This window comes from Geotrypetes seraphini, chromosome 5 (genome assembly GCF_902459505.1).
Source record: "Geotrypetes seraphini chromosome 5, aGeoSer1.1, whole genome shotgun sequence".
NCBI lineage: Eukaryota > Metazoa > Chordata > Amphibia > Gymnophiona > Dermophiidae > Geotrypetes > Geotrypetes seraphini.
Window position 1 is genome coordinate 203573442 of NC_047088.1, and position 17443 is coordinate 203590884.

The following is a 17443-nucleotide window of genomic DNA, read 5'->3' on the forward strand; positions in this document are numbered from 1 at the left end:
GGCAACCTTTCCTCCTTTCTTAGAGAGATGGAACAGGTCTTAAATGTGTCCTCTGCTCCTGCTATGATTTCTGGATTGCCACCAGGGTTGTTTAGCCCTGATTTTATGTTGGCTATGTGCAAGGCTTATTTACAGGCAGCTGGGGGTCTTGCTTTGGATCCAGGGGTTGCGGGGTCATCTGAGGGGTTTTTCCCTTCTATGGGCATTCCTGCTCTAAAAGAATTTTTTTTTTTTTTAAATTCAATTGACTATACCGTTCTCCCAGGAGAGCTCAGAACAGTTTACATGAGTTTATTTAGGTACTCAAGCATTTTTCCCTGTCTGGGCTCACAATCTAATGTATCTGGGGCAATGGGGGGATTAAGTGACTTGCTCAGAGTCATAAGGAACAGCGTGGGTTTGAACCCACAATCTCAGGGTGCTGAGGCTGTAGCTTTAACCACTGCCCCACACTCTTCCCTTATTTGCTTCATTCTTTAATGAGGTGGATGTAAAAGAGCTACCTGTTCCAGAAATATATTTGAGTGATATGAAGGAACTGAAAAATGTTGATGCACCTGGAAGATATAAACTTAGATTTTTAGGCCCAAAAATGGGGGTCTTGGCTTATATTCTGGTCCTCCTCCTTTCAGACCCATCTCGAGCCTATCCCAGGCCTATATTAAGCCCTATTGGTCCAGTGGTGAGCCAAGGCAAGAGTTATTCTCCTATGCTCATTCCCTGTGCAGTCTCACTACTCAAAATAGCTGACACAAGTTTTATTTTGGATTTATTAACTGCCTTTTCATAAAGAGATTCACCCAAAGTGGTTTACAACACATCGAATAGTAATCCATGGGAAAAGCGATATTGGATATGGTCCTCACAAATGGAGAGAGTATCTCTAATGTTCAAGTGGGTGCTCACCTGGGAAGCAGCGATCATCAAACGGTTTGGTTTAATATAATGGCTAAAGTAGAGAGCGGCTGCACAATACTTAGTCCTAGATTTCAAACGTACGGACTTTAATAAAATGGGAGAGTACCAGAAGAAAGAGCTGATAGGATGGGAAGACATAAGAGAAGTGGAGAAACAATGGTCTAAGCTGAAAGGAGTGATAAAAATGGCTACAGACCTTTTATGTGAAGAAAATAAATAAAAATAAGAGAAAAAGGAAACCGAGAAAATAAAGGCAAAAGAGTTGGCATTCCTGAAATATAAAAAAAACCAAGACGAGGAGTGCAGACAGGACTACTGGGTGAAACTGAAAGAAGCTAAAAGAGAGATATGATTGGCGAAAGCGCAGGTGGAATAACAAATGGCTGAAAATGTAAAAAAAGGGAGACAAAAAATTTTTGCAGATAAATTAGTGAAAGGAGGAAGATGAAAAATTGAATTGCTAAACTAAAAGATGCTGGGAACCGATATATGGAGAGTGATGAGGAAAAAGCAAACATGCTAAACAAATACTTCTGTTATCCCAGGACAAGCAGGCAGCATATTCTCACATGTGGGTGACGTCATCCACGGAGCCCCGACGCGGACAGCTTTTCAAGCAAACTTGATTGAAGATTTCAAGTTTGCTAGTGCTGCACCACGCATGTGTGTGCCTTCCTGATCCACTAGAGGGCGCATACCCACCTCATGGTCCTCAGTTCTTAGTTTTCCGCGGAGCCAGAAAGCCCTGTCTCTCTTCTCTCCGTTCTTCTATGTGCCTTTCTAGCACCGCGGCTTCTTTATTTTGTTAGGGAGTCGCTGTGCGTTGTTACTTGATCGTGTATTTCTTTGTTTTTAAAAAAAAAAAAAAAAAAATGTTTAAAACGGACTTTTTATTGTGTTTCTACCGGCAGGCCCTTCTTGGGCCTCAGCCATGCGGCTAGGCCTCATTTGGCTGTAGCTGTATTTTCGGCTTCCCTGGCCTCTCTCGGCTCACCTCGTGTGAGCAGGATGGCCGGGACCCTTGTTCCTTCGTTGGAATCGGACTGAGTAGCTTCGATCCCTGGTAAGTCTTCTTTCTTCCTTTTGTTTTTTAGCTGCATTACCTCGGTAATGACATCGGCTGAGTCTCAGGCATTCCAGGCACCTTCAAAGCGTGCCTCCTCCCATGGGAATACTCTTCACGAGGTTGCCCTTATGGAGCGCACTGCTGCACCTTTCTTACCAGTTCATTGGTACGGTGCTGACTTCGGAACCTCCATGTGCCTCGACGTTGGCTGGAGCTTCGTGCCTCGAGGTCGACTGGAGCTTCGTGCCTCGACATCGACGAGGGCTTCTTGCCTCGACGTCGGATGAGGCTTCGTGCCTAGACGTCGACGAGGGCTTCGTGCCTCGACCTCGACGGAGGCTTCGTGCCTAGACGTCGACGAGGGCTTCGTGCCTCGACCTCGACGGAGGCTTCGTGCCTCGACCTCGACGGAGGCTTTGTACCTCGATGTCGACTGGGGCTTCGTGCCTCGACCTCGACTGGGGCTTCGTGCCTCGCCCTCGAATGAGGCTTTGTACCTCGATGTCGACTGAGGCTTCGTGCCTCGACCTCGACTGGGGCTTCGTGCCTCGCCCTCGAATGAGGCTTCGTGACTCGACGTCGACTGAGGCTTCGTGCCTCGCCCTCGACTGAGGCTTCGTACCTCGACTGAGGCTTCGTACCTCGACGTCGACTGAGGCTTCGTACCTCGACGTCGACTGAGGCTTCGTGCCTCGCCCTCGACTGAGGCTTCGTACCTCGACGTCGACAGGCTTCGTGTCTCGACGTTGACTGGGGCTTCGTGCCTTGACGTCGACTGAGGCTTCGTGCCTCGACGTCGACTGAGGCTTCGTGCCTCGACGTCGACTGAGGCTTCGTGCCTCGACGTCGACTGAGGCTTCGTGCCTCGACGTCGCCTGGGGCTTCGTGCTTCGGCGTCGAATGGGGCTTCGTGCCTCGGCGTCGACCGGGCTTTGTGCCTAGGCGTCAACTGAGGCTTCGTGCCTCGACCTTGACTGAGCCTTCCTGCCTCGACGTCGACTGAGGCTTCGTGCCTCGACGTCAACGGAGGCATCGAGTGCAGTCGTGCCCGCCTCTACGAGACCTTCAATGCATGCCTCCTTCCATGGGAATACTCATGTCCAGGTTGCCCTTATGGAGCGCACTGCTGCACCTTTCTTACCAGTTCGTTGGTACGGTGCTGATTTCTGACCCTCGATGTGCCTCGACGTCGGCGGGAGCTTCGTGCCGCGACGTTGACTGGAGCTTCGTGCCTCGAAGTCGACGGAGGCTTCATGCCTCGATGTCGAATGAGGTTTCGTGCCTCGACGTCGACCGGGCTTCGTGCCTCGACGTCGACTGGGGCTTGGTGCCTCGCCGTCGTGTGGGGCTTGGTGCCTCGCCGCCGCCTGAGGCTTCGTTTCTTGACGTCGTTGGAGCTTTGTGCCCCGACGTCGACTGGGGCTTTGTGCCTCGCCGTCGACTGCAGCTGCCTTGACGTCGGCTTCGGCTTGGTGCCTCCCCGCCGCCTGGGGCCTTGCGCCTCGATGTAGAATGCGGTGGGGTGCCTCGATTGATTTCTGCCTCAATGTCGACTGGGGCTGGAGGTCTCGATGTCGGCGGAGGTTGGTGTCTTCGGTGTCGGCTGCGGCAGTGTGCTCCGCGTCTCTTGACGCTTGGGCTCGACGTCGCCTGAGGCTTGCGCCTCGACGTCGACTGAGGCTGGGGGCCTCATCGTCGGCTGGAGCTCTGTGCCTCGTCGTTGCCGAGGCTTCGCACCGTCGACGGGGGCGTGTGACTTGACGTCGCTTGGGGCTTTGTGCCCTTTGGGGGGCTATGGCCTTGTGTTTCGAAGTCGATGGTGGCTTAGTGCAGCAACGTCGCTGTTACCGCGGCAGCGGCTGGTTTTGGGCCGCGGTGTCGACTCCGGGGTTGCACCTGGGCGTCTCCAGCTCCGGTTCGAGAGGGTTCCGCCTCTCTCCCTGCTCCGGCTCTATTGCTCCCGCCATGCGGCCTCTCGCTTGGCGCCGAGGGTGGCTGAGGTTCCGAGCCTCCAGGCGCGTCTCGCCGCTTTTACGTGCGTGAGTTCTGCGCTTATTGAGGCCTCTCTTGCGGTGTCCACTAACCGCCTCTCAGCTCGCGACAGGTCCTTCGCCTATCGGGACGCCTTTGGCTTCATCCCGTCTGCCTTGGTGGTTTGGACTCCTTCTCTGGAGACCCTTCTTATGTTATCTCGGCCTCCTTCGCAGCAGCCGCAATAGCTGCTGCAGCGCCGGGTTTGGGGTTGGCCGCCGGCTTTGGCGACTTCGGGCCGTCTTTTCGTCTATTCTCGCATTGCCTCCGGGCTGCTCTCCTTCTGGGGATTCCTCCACTCCCTTCGGGAGCGGTGTCTCCGTGCCTACGCACTGGGAGTATAGCCTCCCTTCTGTCGGTCGGGCATTCCCATCCTCCCATCTGCGTTTGGTCCTGGCCTTTCGTGCCCTGCACTTGTTCTAGTACAGGAGTGGGTCTATCTCAGCCCGCCCCAGTCTCGGGAGTCCGTAGGGGCGGACCTGGAGCCTTGTCTCGGCCTCAGAGGAGGCCCTTGTTGGTTTATGCCGGAAGGTGGGCCTTCTGTCCTCGGTCCGCCTTCGGTCTTTTCTGCCTCTGCCTCGGCGGGTGGCCTGTCGGCGCTTGTGTCGGCTGGTGTCTCAGCGGTTTTTCGGCCTCGGCCGACCTGTTGCTGATCCTTTTGGGAGCAGGGGTTTTCCACGGTGGATGTCCCGTGGTTCGCCGGGTTTCATCTTCATGTTCCCCGCTGGACCCGAGCATCTTAGTGATGAAAGGATCGGGATCCCGCTTCCCAGCATATTGAGGTGTCGCCCACCTTGACACGCTTGTTTCGTTGGGGGGCCACCTCTTCGTTTTCCCGTCTGCCGATGGACTACTTGGCATTGACGTAGGGGTGCATCTCGACGGCCTTCGGGTCCTTGGTCGGGTGCGGCCTGTCGCAGCCACATCAATCTGCTGGAACTCCAGGCCATTTGCAATACCGTGATCTGGTGCGTCCCGACTTCTCCTGGCGATGTATTCGGTGTCCAAGCCAGGGTGTACAGGTTCCTTGTTTCCTTGCGGGGAAGCCTTTTGTCAATGGCAGTGGGGGTTACATCACTGCTTTTTCTTTGGGCGGTGTATTCCGGGGCGTGCTGCATTGTCTGGCGGACACGTTGAGTCGCCCTTTTCGGCCGCATGAATGGTTGCTCCATTCTCAGACTCTGCGGCATATGAATGTTCGGTGGGGAACCCAACAGGTAGTTCTGTTCACTTGAACCCTCACTCTCTGGTTGCCTCGAGATCGCTCGAGGATGTTCTACCGAGTTCGCATCGTGGTGGATGCTTCCTTCTCGATGGAATGGGCGGGTTCTATGCGTTCCCTCCCTGTACTCGGATTGTCTGTCTGCGCCATCAGGATCTTGATGGCTCCTCTGTGGCCCTGGCGGCCATGGTTCCTCCAGCGTATCGGGGAACTCAGCTTCTACCTATGTTCCCGTTCTCTGCTGTCTCAGTATTGCGGTTTCTGTTGCATTCCAATCTGCAGCTTGGTTCCTCGCAACGTGCCTCCCTCCTTCTGTTTCTCTCAGTCGGTGGGGGTGTTCTCGAGGCTTCTCGAAAGATCTCCACTCGGCAATGCTTTTTCCAGAGATGGTCCTGATTTGCTGCGTGGTGTGCTGAGCACCGCATGGATTCGTTCTCTGCCTCCTTGCCTTCAGTGCTGGATTATCTGTTGCACTTGGCTCGGTCTGGTCGCAAATCTACATCTTTTCGAATCTACCTCTGTGCATTTGCTGCCTTTCATCGGCCGCTGAATGGGACGCTGCTCTCCGTCCATCCGATGGTTTCCCGCTTTATGAGGGATCTCTTCATTGTACATCTTCCGCTCAAAGCCCCTCTGGTGGTTTGGGATCTTTGCGTGTTCCTGGCTCAATTGGGATACCTCCATTTGATTCCATTGATGAAGCTCTTTTGAATTACTTCACCTGGCAGGTGGTATTCCTGGTTGCTCTCACGTCTGCTCGCAGAGTCAATGAGCTGCAAGCTCTGGTTGCGGACCCGTCTTTTCCTGTATTTCATCGGGACGCGGTGGTCCTGCGTGCCCCACCCCAGTTCTTGTTCAGGGTGGTTTCGGCCTTTCCTTTCAATCTTTCTATTATTCTTTCCGTCTTTTTTCCGAAGCCCCACTCGCCTCCTGGCGAGGTGGCGCTTCGCACACTTGACTGTAAGAGAGCGTTGGCTTTTTGTCTTCAACGCTCGTCAGTCTCCTTGGACGGTTCCTCTTTTCTTTTTGTCCTTCGCCCTCATTGGTCGGGACGCTCGGTTTTCAAGCGCACCTTGTCCAACTGGTTCGCTGCTTGTTTTTCCTTTTCATATGCTCAGGCTGATCTCGCACTGTAGGGTCGAGTCACAGGACATAGAGCCCGAGTGATGGCGGCTTCGGTAGCTTTCCTCAGGTCGACGCCTGTCGGGGAGTTTGGCAAGGCTGCCACTTGGTCTTCGGTTCATCCTTTCACCTTCCACTACTGCCTGGATACTCTGTCCAGGAACGACGGCCGGTTGGCCAGTCGGTTTTGCATAATCTGTTTTCTTGGATTGCCAACTTCCCTCCGTCCCTTTTTGGTTAGCTTGGAGGTCACCCACATGTGAGAATATGCTGCCTGCTTGTCCTGGGATAAAGCACAGTTACTTACCGTAACAGGTGTTATCCAGGGACAGCAGGCAGATATTCTCACAACCCGCCCGCCTCCCCGAGGTTGGCTTCTTTGCTAGCTATCTGAACTGAGGACCATGAGGTGGGTATGCGCCCTCTAGTGGATCAGGAAGGCACACACATGCGTGGTGCAGCACTAGCAAACTTGAAATCTTCAATCAAGTTTGCTTGAAAAGCTGTCCGCGTCGGGGCTCCATGGATGACGTCACCCACATGTGAGAATATCTGCCTGCTGTCCCTGGATAACACCTGTTACGGTAAGTAACTGTGCTTTCTGTGTTCACGGAAGAAAATTCTGGAGAAGGACTGAGATTGTCTGGCAAAGTAACAGAAGAAAATGGAGTAGATTCTGTGCTGTTCACGAAGGAAAATGTTTATGAACAAATTGAAAAACTGAAAGTAGACAAAGTGATGGGACCGGACGGGATCCATCCCAGGATACTGAGGGAACTCAGAGAGGTTCTGGCGGGTTCTATTAAAGACTTACCAACAAATCTCTGGAGACAGGAGTGGTTCCTGGAGATTGGAGGAGAGCGGATGTGGTCCCTATTCACAAAAGTGGTCACAGAGATGAAGCAGGAAACTACAGGCCGGTAAGCCTCACTTCGGTTGTTGGAAAAATAATGGAAGTGTTGATGAAAGAAAGGATAGTGAACTTCCTAGAACATAAGAATTGCCGCTGCTGGGCCAGACCAGTGATCTATCCTGCCCAGCATACGCTCACATGGCGGCCCCTAGGTCAAGACCAGTGCTCCAAATGAGTCCAGTCTCACCAGATTAGCTAAAAAGCTGAAAAAAAGGTTTGTCGGGGAGCTTACTGCGTGAGGCTGAGGACTACTGTTGAAAAGAAGAAATGGATTTAATACCAGCAGCTGCCTCCTAGTAGAGTTCTCTGGTGACAGAGCTAAGTAGTTTGCTTCTGCTTTTTTCAGCTTTTTAGCTTTTTATACTTTGAAGCTTGATAATTTATAAACTATTTTATAAAAACGATTAAAAAGTATTAAAATGTTTTGAAAACTTTAAAAAATTATTATTGTGCACAGTAGTGGGTTGTTCCCTCTTTAGATCTTTGTCTTGGACGGGTGTGAGTTTTTTGCCAATGACAATAAGAACGCCAACTGAAAATCATCAAAGATTGCTGCGTGATAAGTTTTTTTTGAGGGTTTTTCTCCACCTGTTTTATATCTTAATGTTAGATCTTATTGTGGTAACTCACTGCTGGTGAGTGACATTTTTTTAATTTTTGATTTAAACATATCTATCATATCTCCCATATTCTACCTTTCTTCAATGAGGAAAGGCTAAAGAGGCTTCTCAGCTTGGGGAAGAAGAGATGGGTCTATAAAATCCTGAAGAGTTGAATGGGTAAATGTAAAATTGATTACTCTTTGAAAAAGTACAAAACCTAGGGGGTTGAAATTACATTAAAAATACATAAATACATTTTTCACTGAATGCATAGTTAAGCTCTTGAACTCCTTGCTGGAGCAAATGGTAAAAGCAGTTAATGTACCGTATTTTTCACTTCATAAGACGCACTTTTTTCCCCACCCAAAATTGGGTGGAAATTTTAGTTCGTCTTATGAAGCAAAGGTAACTTTTTTTTTTTTTTTTTTTTAACACCCTCCACCCACCCCGGTGTACCTTTTTAAAATGGCCCACTTGTGGGGGGTACACAGGCTGATTGCTGCCCGCTGCTGCTTCTGCTCCCTGCTCACCGCCACTGCGCCACAACTCAAAGGGAAGGGCCAGCATGCAGCAATTGCACGTCGCCAGCCCACAAGCCTTCTCCCGACGTCAGAACTGAGGAGGAGGAATTGGCAGAGGGTAGGCAAGTTTCAGCGCACAGAGGGGGAGAAGGCAGTTTCCTGCGCAGCAGGGAGGACGAAGGACAAAGGCTGGAAGGCAGTGAGGGCAAGGAGGCACGAACTTGGGACATGGGAGGGAGGGAGAACGAAGGACAAAGGCTAGAAGGCAATGAGGGGGCATGGGAGGGAGGGAGGTCAAAGAACAAAGGCTGGAAGACAGTGAGTGGGAGGGGGCATGAATTTGGGAGATGAGAGGGAGGGAATAGAAAGGGACAATTCTTGGGCCTGAGTGAAGAAAGGAAGGAAGGAGACTCATGAAATCACCAGACAACAAAAGTAGGAAAAATTATTTTATTTTCAATTTAGTGATCAAAATGTATCAGTTTTGATAATTTATATCTGCTGTGTGTATATGAAAAATGAAATGAACAGCCTGGCAGGGAAGGGGAGACAGGGTGGTATATATTAGTACACAATTTGGTTCAGAATGTTTTTTTTCTGGTTTTCCTACTCTAAATCTAGGGTGCGTTTTATGGAGTGAAAAATACGGTATATGGGTTTTAAAAAAAAAAAAGTTTGGAAAAATTCCTGGAGGAAAAGTGCATAAGCTGTTAAGGTAGACATGGAGAAAATCAGTGCTTATCCAGAGGTGCTTTTGACCTGGACTGGCTACTATTTAAAACAGTATAACGTAACATAAAAGTTTATTTATATACCACAAAATCTTGCAGTTCAATGCGGCTGACAAATTTTTTAAACAGAAAAATCTTAAGCAATTTCCTAAAATGCTGGTATGAAATAGTTAGTTATCAAAATACTAAATTCCTTATCCCATGTCTCAGCCTGAAAAGACAATCTATGAAAATATATTTTATGTAAAGCACAGTTACTTACCGTAATAGGTGTTATCCAGGGACAGCAGGCAGTTATTCTCACATGTGGGTGACGTCATCCACGGAGCCTGGATGTGGACAGCCTCGCAAGCAGACTTGCTTGAAGAAACTCAGAAGTTTTGAGTCTGCCCCACCACGCATGCCTTCCCGCCCAGCACAGGGCATGTCTCCTCAGTTCAGATAGTTAGCAGAGAAGCCAACCAGGGGAAATGGGTGGGTTGTGAGAATAGCTGCCTGCTGTCCCTGGATAACACCTGTTGTGGTAAGTAACTGTGTTTTATCCCAGGACAAGCAGGCAGCCTATTCTCACATGTGGGTGACCTCCAAGATAACCAGAATGGGATGGTGGGAGTGTTGGCAACTCAGGACAATAAATTCTGTAATACTGCCTGGCCAAAATGGCCATCCTGTCTGGAGAAAATATCCAGACAATAATGAGAGGTGAAAGTATGAACTGAGGACCAGGTGGCAGCTTTGCAAATTTCCTCAATAGGAGTGGATCTGAGGAAAGCCACTGAAACCGCCATGGCTCTGACTTTGTGGGCTGTAGATGCAGTCCAGCCTGAGCATAGCAGAAAGAGATACAAACAGCCATCCAGTTGGAGATGGTAAGCTTAGAGATTGGATGTCCCAACTTGATTGGCTAGAAGGAGACAAAAAGTTGAGGAGCAGATCTGTGTGATTTGGTGTGTTCTAAGTAGAAGGCCAAAGCATGCTTAAAGTCCAGGGTATGAAGAGCTGAGTCTCCAGGATGAGAATGAGGCCTTGGAAAAAAATACTGGAAGTACAATGGATTAGTTGAGATGAAATTCTGAAACCACTTTAGGTAAGAATTTAGGATGAGTAGGTACGGAGGACCACCTTGTCATGATGGAAAACTGTGAAAGGTGGATCAGCAACTAAAGCTTGCAGCTCACTGACTCTCGAGCAGATGTGAGGGCAATGAGAAACACCACTTCCAAGTGAGATATTTCAGATGAGCCGTATCCATTGGTTCAAAAGGAGGCTTCATCAATTGAGCAAGAACATTGAGATCCCAAACCACTAGAGGAGGTTTGACATTGAAAGTCCTTTCATAAATCTGGAAACCACTGGATGAGCAGAAAGGGGTTTCCCTTCGATAGGCTGATGGAAAGCAGCAATTGCACTAAGATGGAACTCGAATGGATGTAGACTTGAGGCCAGAGGTAGATAAGTGCAGAAGATAATCCAAGATGGAAGACAAGGAGGTATCTCGAGGCTCTTTGTTATGAGAGATGCATGACGTAGAAAATCTAGTCCGTTTTTGGTGGCAGCATTGTCTAGTGGCAGGCTTTCTGGAAGCCTCTAAAATGTCCCAAACAGATTGAGAAAACAGAAGAGGAATTATGTTGAGAGGTACCAAGCTGTCAAGTGTGGAGACTGCAGGTTGGGATATAGAAGAGATCCTTGACTCGTATAAGCAGAGATGGAAAAACTGGTAGAAGGTATGGCTCCCTGCTGCTGAGCTGAAGTAGAAGGGAGAACCAGGGTTGCCTGGGCCACTGAGGAGCTATTAGAATCATGGTGGCATGATCAAACATAAGAACATAAGCAACGCCGCTGCTGGGTCAGACCAGTGGTCCATCATGCCCAGCAGTCCGCTCACGCGGTGGCCCTTTGATCAAAGACCAGCGCTCTAACTGAGACTAGCCCTATCAGCGTACGTCCTTGTTCAGCAGGAACTTGTCTAACTTTGTCTTGAATCCTTGGAGGGTGTTTTCCCCTATGACAGACTCCGGGAGAGCGTTCCAGTTTTCCACCACTCTCTGGGTGAAGAAGAACTTCCTTACATTTGTACGGAATCTATCCCCTTTCAACTTTAAAGCGTGCCCTCTCATTCGCCCTACCTTGGAGAGGGTGAACAACCTGTCCTTATCTACTAAGTCTATCCCCTTCAGTACCTTGAATGTTTCGATCATGTCTGCTTGAGGGAGAAGAGGCCCAGTTTCTCTAATCTCTCGCTGTACGGCAGCTCCTCCAACCCCTTAACCATCTTAGTCGATCTTCTCTGGACCCGTTCTTGAGCTTGACAAGGGAACGCATACAGGAACAGATTTGTCCATTCCAGAAGGAAAGCATCTGCCTCGAGGCGATGAGGAGAGTATATCCTGGAGCAGAACTGAGGCAGTTTGTTGTTGTATGGAGACGCAAAGAGATCTATTTGAAGAGTTCCCCACTGAGAAAAAATGTGATGAAGAATTGAGTGTCCATTTGTGAGGTTGCAGAAGACGACTCAATTTGTCCACCAGTTTTTCTCTCCTTGAATATGAACTGCTTTCAGGAAGGTGTTGTGATGGATCGCCTAGACCAGTGGTTCCCAACCCTGTCCTGGAGGAACACCAGGCCAATTGGGTTTTCAGGCTAGCCCTAATGAATATGCATGAAGCAAATTTGCATGCCTATCACTTCCATCATATGCAAATCTCTCTCATGCATATTCATTAGGGCTAGCCTGAAAACCCGATTGGCCTGGTGTTCCTCCAGGACAGGGTTGGGAATCACTGGCCTAGACCCACACCCTTTGAGCTTCCTGACAAAGAGGGAGAGATCCTGTTCCTCCCTGCTTGTTTACGTAGTACATGGCGACTTGATTGTCTGTCCGAATAAGGACTACCTGGTCGTGAATTAGATGCTGAAAAGCTTTGAGAGCATTGAAGATCACTCTGAGTTCCAACAGATTGATGTGACACTAACGATCCGTGCTGGACCAGTGGCCTTGAGTATGGAGACCATCGAGATGAGCCCCCAAGCGTAGGTCGAGGAATCTGTCGTGAGGACCTTCTGATGAGGGAGTGTCTGAAACAGTAAACTTCTGGAGAGATTGGAAGAGAGCATCCACCAGTGGATAGACTGTCTCAACGAAGGAGTGACTGTAATGTGTTGAGAGAGTGAGTCGCAACTGAGATGCCAGGGTCCACTGAGGAATTCTGAGGTGAAGTTTGGCAAAAGGAGTCACGTGAACAGTCGAGGCCATGTGATTGAGTAGTACTACCATGTGTCTCGCTGAGAGTGAAGAAAGGGAAGACACTTTGCGGCAAAGCTGAAGGAGAGCATCCAGCCGCTGCTGAGGAAGGAATGCTCTGAGTTGGACAGTGTCCAGAACAGCTCTGATGAACTGTAAGTTCTGAGAGGGCTGAAGGTGGGATTTGGGAAAGTTGATTTCAAATCCCAAGCTTTGAAGGAACCACGTTGTGTCGCTACAATAACCCCCTGAGATGTTGAATCTTTGAGTCGGTCGTCCAGGTAGGGTAACACCTGAAGACCATGGTTCTGCAGAGCTGCTGCAACCACCACTAGGCACTTGGTGAACACTCTTGGAGATGATGTGCCAGGCCGAAGGGTAGCATTCTGTACTGAAAATGCAGATTCCCCACCTGAAATCTGAGGTATTGACGGGAGGCCAGATGAATGGGGATGTGAGTGTAAACCTCCTTGAGATCTAGAGAACACAACTAATCATTCTGATCTAGAAGGGGATAAAGGGATGCCAGGAACAACATGCAAAATTTTTCTTTGACCAAAAATTTGTTGAGAGCCCTGAGATCCAGTATGGGCCACAGATCGTCCATCTTCTTTGGAACTAGGAAGTAACGGGAGTAAAAACCCGTGCTCTGCTGTTCCAAGGAAACTTCCTCGATGACACAGAGACGAAGCAGAGCTTGAGCTTCCTGAAGAAGGAAGGCGGTCTGGGATGGATTGGAAGGATACTCCCTTAGAGGAAGCTCTGGTGGAATCTGAGTGAAATGAAGACAGAATCCTTCCCTGATTATTGACAGCACCCAGAGGTCGGATGTAATGGTCTCCCATCGATGGTAAAAATGATGGAGACGACCTCCTATGGGAAGAGGAGAGGACAGAGGCAGAATGATGGAGGTTATGCTCTGTTTGAGACAGTCAAAAAGGCTGAGAAGCATTTGGTGTAGCAGAAGGCTGAAGTTTCTGTTGCTGCTGCTGCTGTTGCGGTTTCTTGGGAGGTGCTCCAGTGTAAGGAGCTGCCCTTGGAGGATAACGTCTCTGATAGGATTTAAGAGGTCGAGAAGGCTTGGAAGGAGGTGGCTTAGGCTTTGGTCTGACTATGGAAGCAAAAGATTTCTCATGCTCAGACAACTTCTTGGTGGTGGCCTCTATAGATTCATCAAAGAGGTCATTGCCTTCTCAAGGAATATTGGCCAGACGATCCTGAATGTTGGGATCCATATCAATGGTGCGAAGCAATGACCCTTGAGGAAAGTTCAAAGGCATCATAAGATGACTGAAGAAGGTGTAACCTGAGTTGTGCTAAGGTAGCAATGACTTGCTGGAACTCCAAAAGTCTGTGCTGAGCAAGGTCTTTAGTAAAACCAGGGAGTATATCAATAAAATACTTAAAATAAGTAGTAAAGATGAAATTATAATTCAAAACCCTGGAGGCCATCATTGAATTTTGATAAAGACGGTGGACAAACTTGTCCATGGTCCTGCCCTCTCTGCCAGGAGGTACGGTAGCATAGACCCTGGAAGAATGACTCCTCTTTAAAGAAGATTCCACAAGAAGGGAAAGGAAGATTCCATAAGAAGGGACTGATGAGATTGTTGAGCATTCTCAAAGCCCTTGCAATGTACAGTTCTATACCTCGATTCCAAATTGCCTGGAACAGCAGGAATGGCATAAGGAGTCTCCAGGTTTCATTTGAAAGTTTGAGAAAGAAGTCTGTTAAGAGGAAGTTTGAGAGACTCCGCAGGAGGCTGAGGCAAACTCATTTCCTCTAAATACTCCTTAGAGTACTTAGAACCAGAGTCCAATTTAAGATCCAGGTCCTCAGCCATTTGACGGAGGAAAGAGAAAAAGGACAATTGATTTGCAAAAGGATGGCTTCGAGAGGGATTCGATGACCTCGAGGCACCTCTAGTGGAAAACGAAGGTGAGGCCTCTCTGGAGTATTGATATACTTGCAAATAAGCAGACTGGGACGAGGCACTGGGAGAAGCGGAGCCCTCAGGTTCTGCTATTGGTGTGCTGGATCGAGGAGTTGGAGGCCTCGAAGAGCTGTAACACCTGGATGAAGAAGGCTGCTCTCTTGAAGAGGACCTGTGCCTCGACCGGCGATGAGAGTGCTGTCTGGAAGCAGGTCTCGTGCGAGGTCGAGGAGACTTGAAACGGGCAATGCCTTATGTGAGGATATAGGGCTGGAAGCTGTAGATCGAAGTCCCATAGACTCAGTGGTTTGGATCGAGGTATCTCAAAGCACTCCCAAAGACTCGGCTCCTTGTATGGAGTGTGAGGATTCCAGACCAGACACTCGCAAAGACTGGACTTCTTGCATAGAGTGTGTAGATTCAGCTCGAGGCACAGGCAAGGACTCAACTTCTTGTGAGACTGCTGAGTGCCCAGGCTAGATTATATTTAGTCAGTGTGTTATATAAGGATTGAACTAAATTTGTAAAATTTTCTCATATGTAAATTATTAATGGTTTGCATTTAAACAATATAAACATACAGAGCTCAAAAACCTGGTGTAAGGGAGTGGGAAAGACCATTACCTGAAAATCAGCTTCAGCACTCCGCATTGATGTATTGGTAACCTGTGCCCTCTAGATGATAGGGAAGGGCTCGGGGCTAGGATAGGAGTGGGGTAGCTCCCCAGAGTAGTAAGAAGTGAAACAATTCTCTCTTGGGCCTGTAGTAACTTCTTACTACACAAATTTAGTAGTAAAAAAATGTTACACAACTTTGTGGAAACTTCGGACGATAAAAATTTTGATAATGCATCATTTAGATTATTGGTACAGTCATCTATTTTGTCCATTCTGGATTATTGTAATATAATATATTTGGGATCTCATAAAAAGCTTCAAAAGAGCCTGAGACTTATACAGAACACAGCGATCCGTCTAATTTTTGGGTTGAAAAAATATGACCATGTTACTTCATCTTATCAACAGTTGCATTGGTTGCCTTTTGAGGCTAGAATATTGTTTAAGTTTGGTTGTACCTGTTTTAAAGTACTGTTTGGTATGGCTCCTATTTACTTGTCTTTGGCTTTGAACATACAAACCTAACAGAATTACTCGAGGGCAATATTTATTTGTCTTCCCGATTAGCAAGTCTTGTTATTACAAGAGATTTTTCGATAAATTGCTCGGTTTTCAGGCAGGTAAGATGGATATATGGCTAAGTACCATTATTTCTTAGGGCCACTCATGTGTCCTTTAGGAAACTACTAAAAACTGATTTATTCGACTAATTTGTAAACTGATGTTCCAGAATATCGACTGGTAAATTGCATATTGATCTTATAGCTAGTACTTTTTTGTGGAATTTTTATTGTGTTTTAATAAACTGTATTTTATTCATTTATTGTATAATTAGTACTGTATATGAACCACCATATATAAAAATAAAATTATTACTAATGTCCTCTTACTCCCTCATCACAATGGGCTTAGCCTTAAGACTACAATTCTTAAACTTCTTTTTGTGCCCTCCAAAAGCAAATAATGTATCTTGTACTCATTCAACTCTTTTTATACATCATAGGTTTAATTAGTCCTAAGAAAGAAATGGACACAACTGAAGAACCGGCCTCAAAAGAGCAAAAAGTCAAAAATGGAGAAGTTCCAATTACTCCCAAGAAACGAACCCTGGAGGAAGCAGATGGAGCTCGAGAACCTTCAGCAAAACAGCAAAAAACTGAACAAGGCACTAGTGAACAATAGTGGTTTGGATTGAAAAGATGGAGGTTTTAAATGCAAAGATTTTTAAAATATTTTAAGACCTTCCTAGTTTTGGAATTCAGCTGATAGAAAAGCAAAGAAAGTCCATGTCAATATTGGCCTGCAATCATGGAGATTTTTTTGTTAGCTCATTTCTTCGGGTGCATGACTTTTCCAAGGACTTGTTGGGGGGGGTTTATTTATAATTTTGTCTATACAATTTACTTTAGGATGGCGTTCTTCCCTTCAAAAGGAAAATTTAATTTAGCCCAGACAATTCTAAAACTGATTATATTGCTTTTGCTTACAAGTATAAATAAAATCTTAACTGTAAGATCCTTTCTCTTCTGGTTTTAAGTGTTTAGCCCATCCTTCCACCCCTGAACAGTTCTAAGCATGAAGTAGGCTTGTTACACCTTAGGACTAACTGGTGAATTAAAGATTAGCGGGTGGAGCAGGAGCTGAACAGCATGCAGCACCAGGACAAAAAGGATGAATTGAACGTGCCCAATGAGAAATGCCGTCATATCTTTAGATTTCTGTGATGTGCCCTTTGCAGCTTGGGGGTGAGGGTGATGGAGATATGAGGGGATATTTTCTACTTTTTTTGTAATATGCAAATTAGCTACTGTGCAGTAAAGTCAAATATAGTACTGTACTTTGCCCCATTTCTTTTTTTTTTCAAATAGGATACAATCCCCCACCCCCTTACTCTTACCTCAGTGGTTCCATAATCCAAAATAGGACTGGCAACTGAAGTAATCCAGGAGTGACTCAGGAATGCTTTTCCCCCCTTTTCTAATCCAGGTCAGGGGTAAGATTCATGGCGGATGAGTATACGAGGAATGACCTAGAGAGAGATTGTTACCTAGTAGCTGCAGTACCTGAATTTTTAAACATTTTGAATTAAAAAAATAGGGGAGGTGTGGGGACTGTTCAAGGTTTTTATATTTGTTTTCACTATTCAATCTACAATAATGATATAGTATGTAGAAACTTGTTTTAGAGGAAATTAGGATATTCAATATTAATGTTCTGAGCTACTGTTTCCTTTCACTAAGGAAACGGTAGACTACTTTTTTAATAATAAGAAAAAAAAATGAAGCCCTTGGCAATTGTTAATCACCTTCATACTTCATGTAGGATTATCTTCTGTGACTGCCCTCTAAGAAAATGTTGCAACCAAAACATGGAAGCAGCTTAGTGTTAGAAAGGTGAGGAGAGAAGGAAGATAAATTTGTTTTCTTTAGGTCTGGTTTAAGGTCTGCAGTAGTATCCTAACAACCGCTTGATTTTTAGTTAGCTGGAGTTCTCTAATGTAGGAAAAATTAATCAGAAAAAA

General features: G+C 47.3%; 1 protein-coding gene across 4 annotated transcripts in view; it reads left to right on the forward strand.

Annotated features, from left to right (window-relative positions):
• The window catches only part of SSB (small RNA binding exonuclease protection factor La), a 103930-nt gene extending 87491 nt beyond the window's left edge, over nt 1-16439 (forward strand). For all 4 annotated transcript variants that reach the window (XM_033944160.1, XM_033944161.1, XM_033944162.1 and 1 more), the window contains exon 12: nt 15926-16439. In XM_033944160.1, the coding sequence (XP_033800051.1) occupies nt 15926-16104 (179 nt within the window). In that variant the 3' untranslated portion in view covers nt 16105-16439. The remainder of the gene's footprint in view (nt 1-15925) is intronic.
• Nucleotides 16440-17443: the final 1004 nt, after the last annotated feature.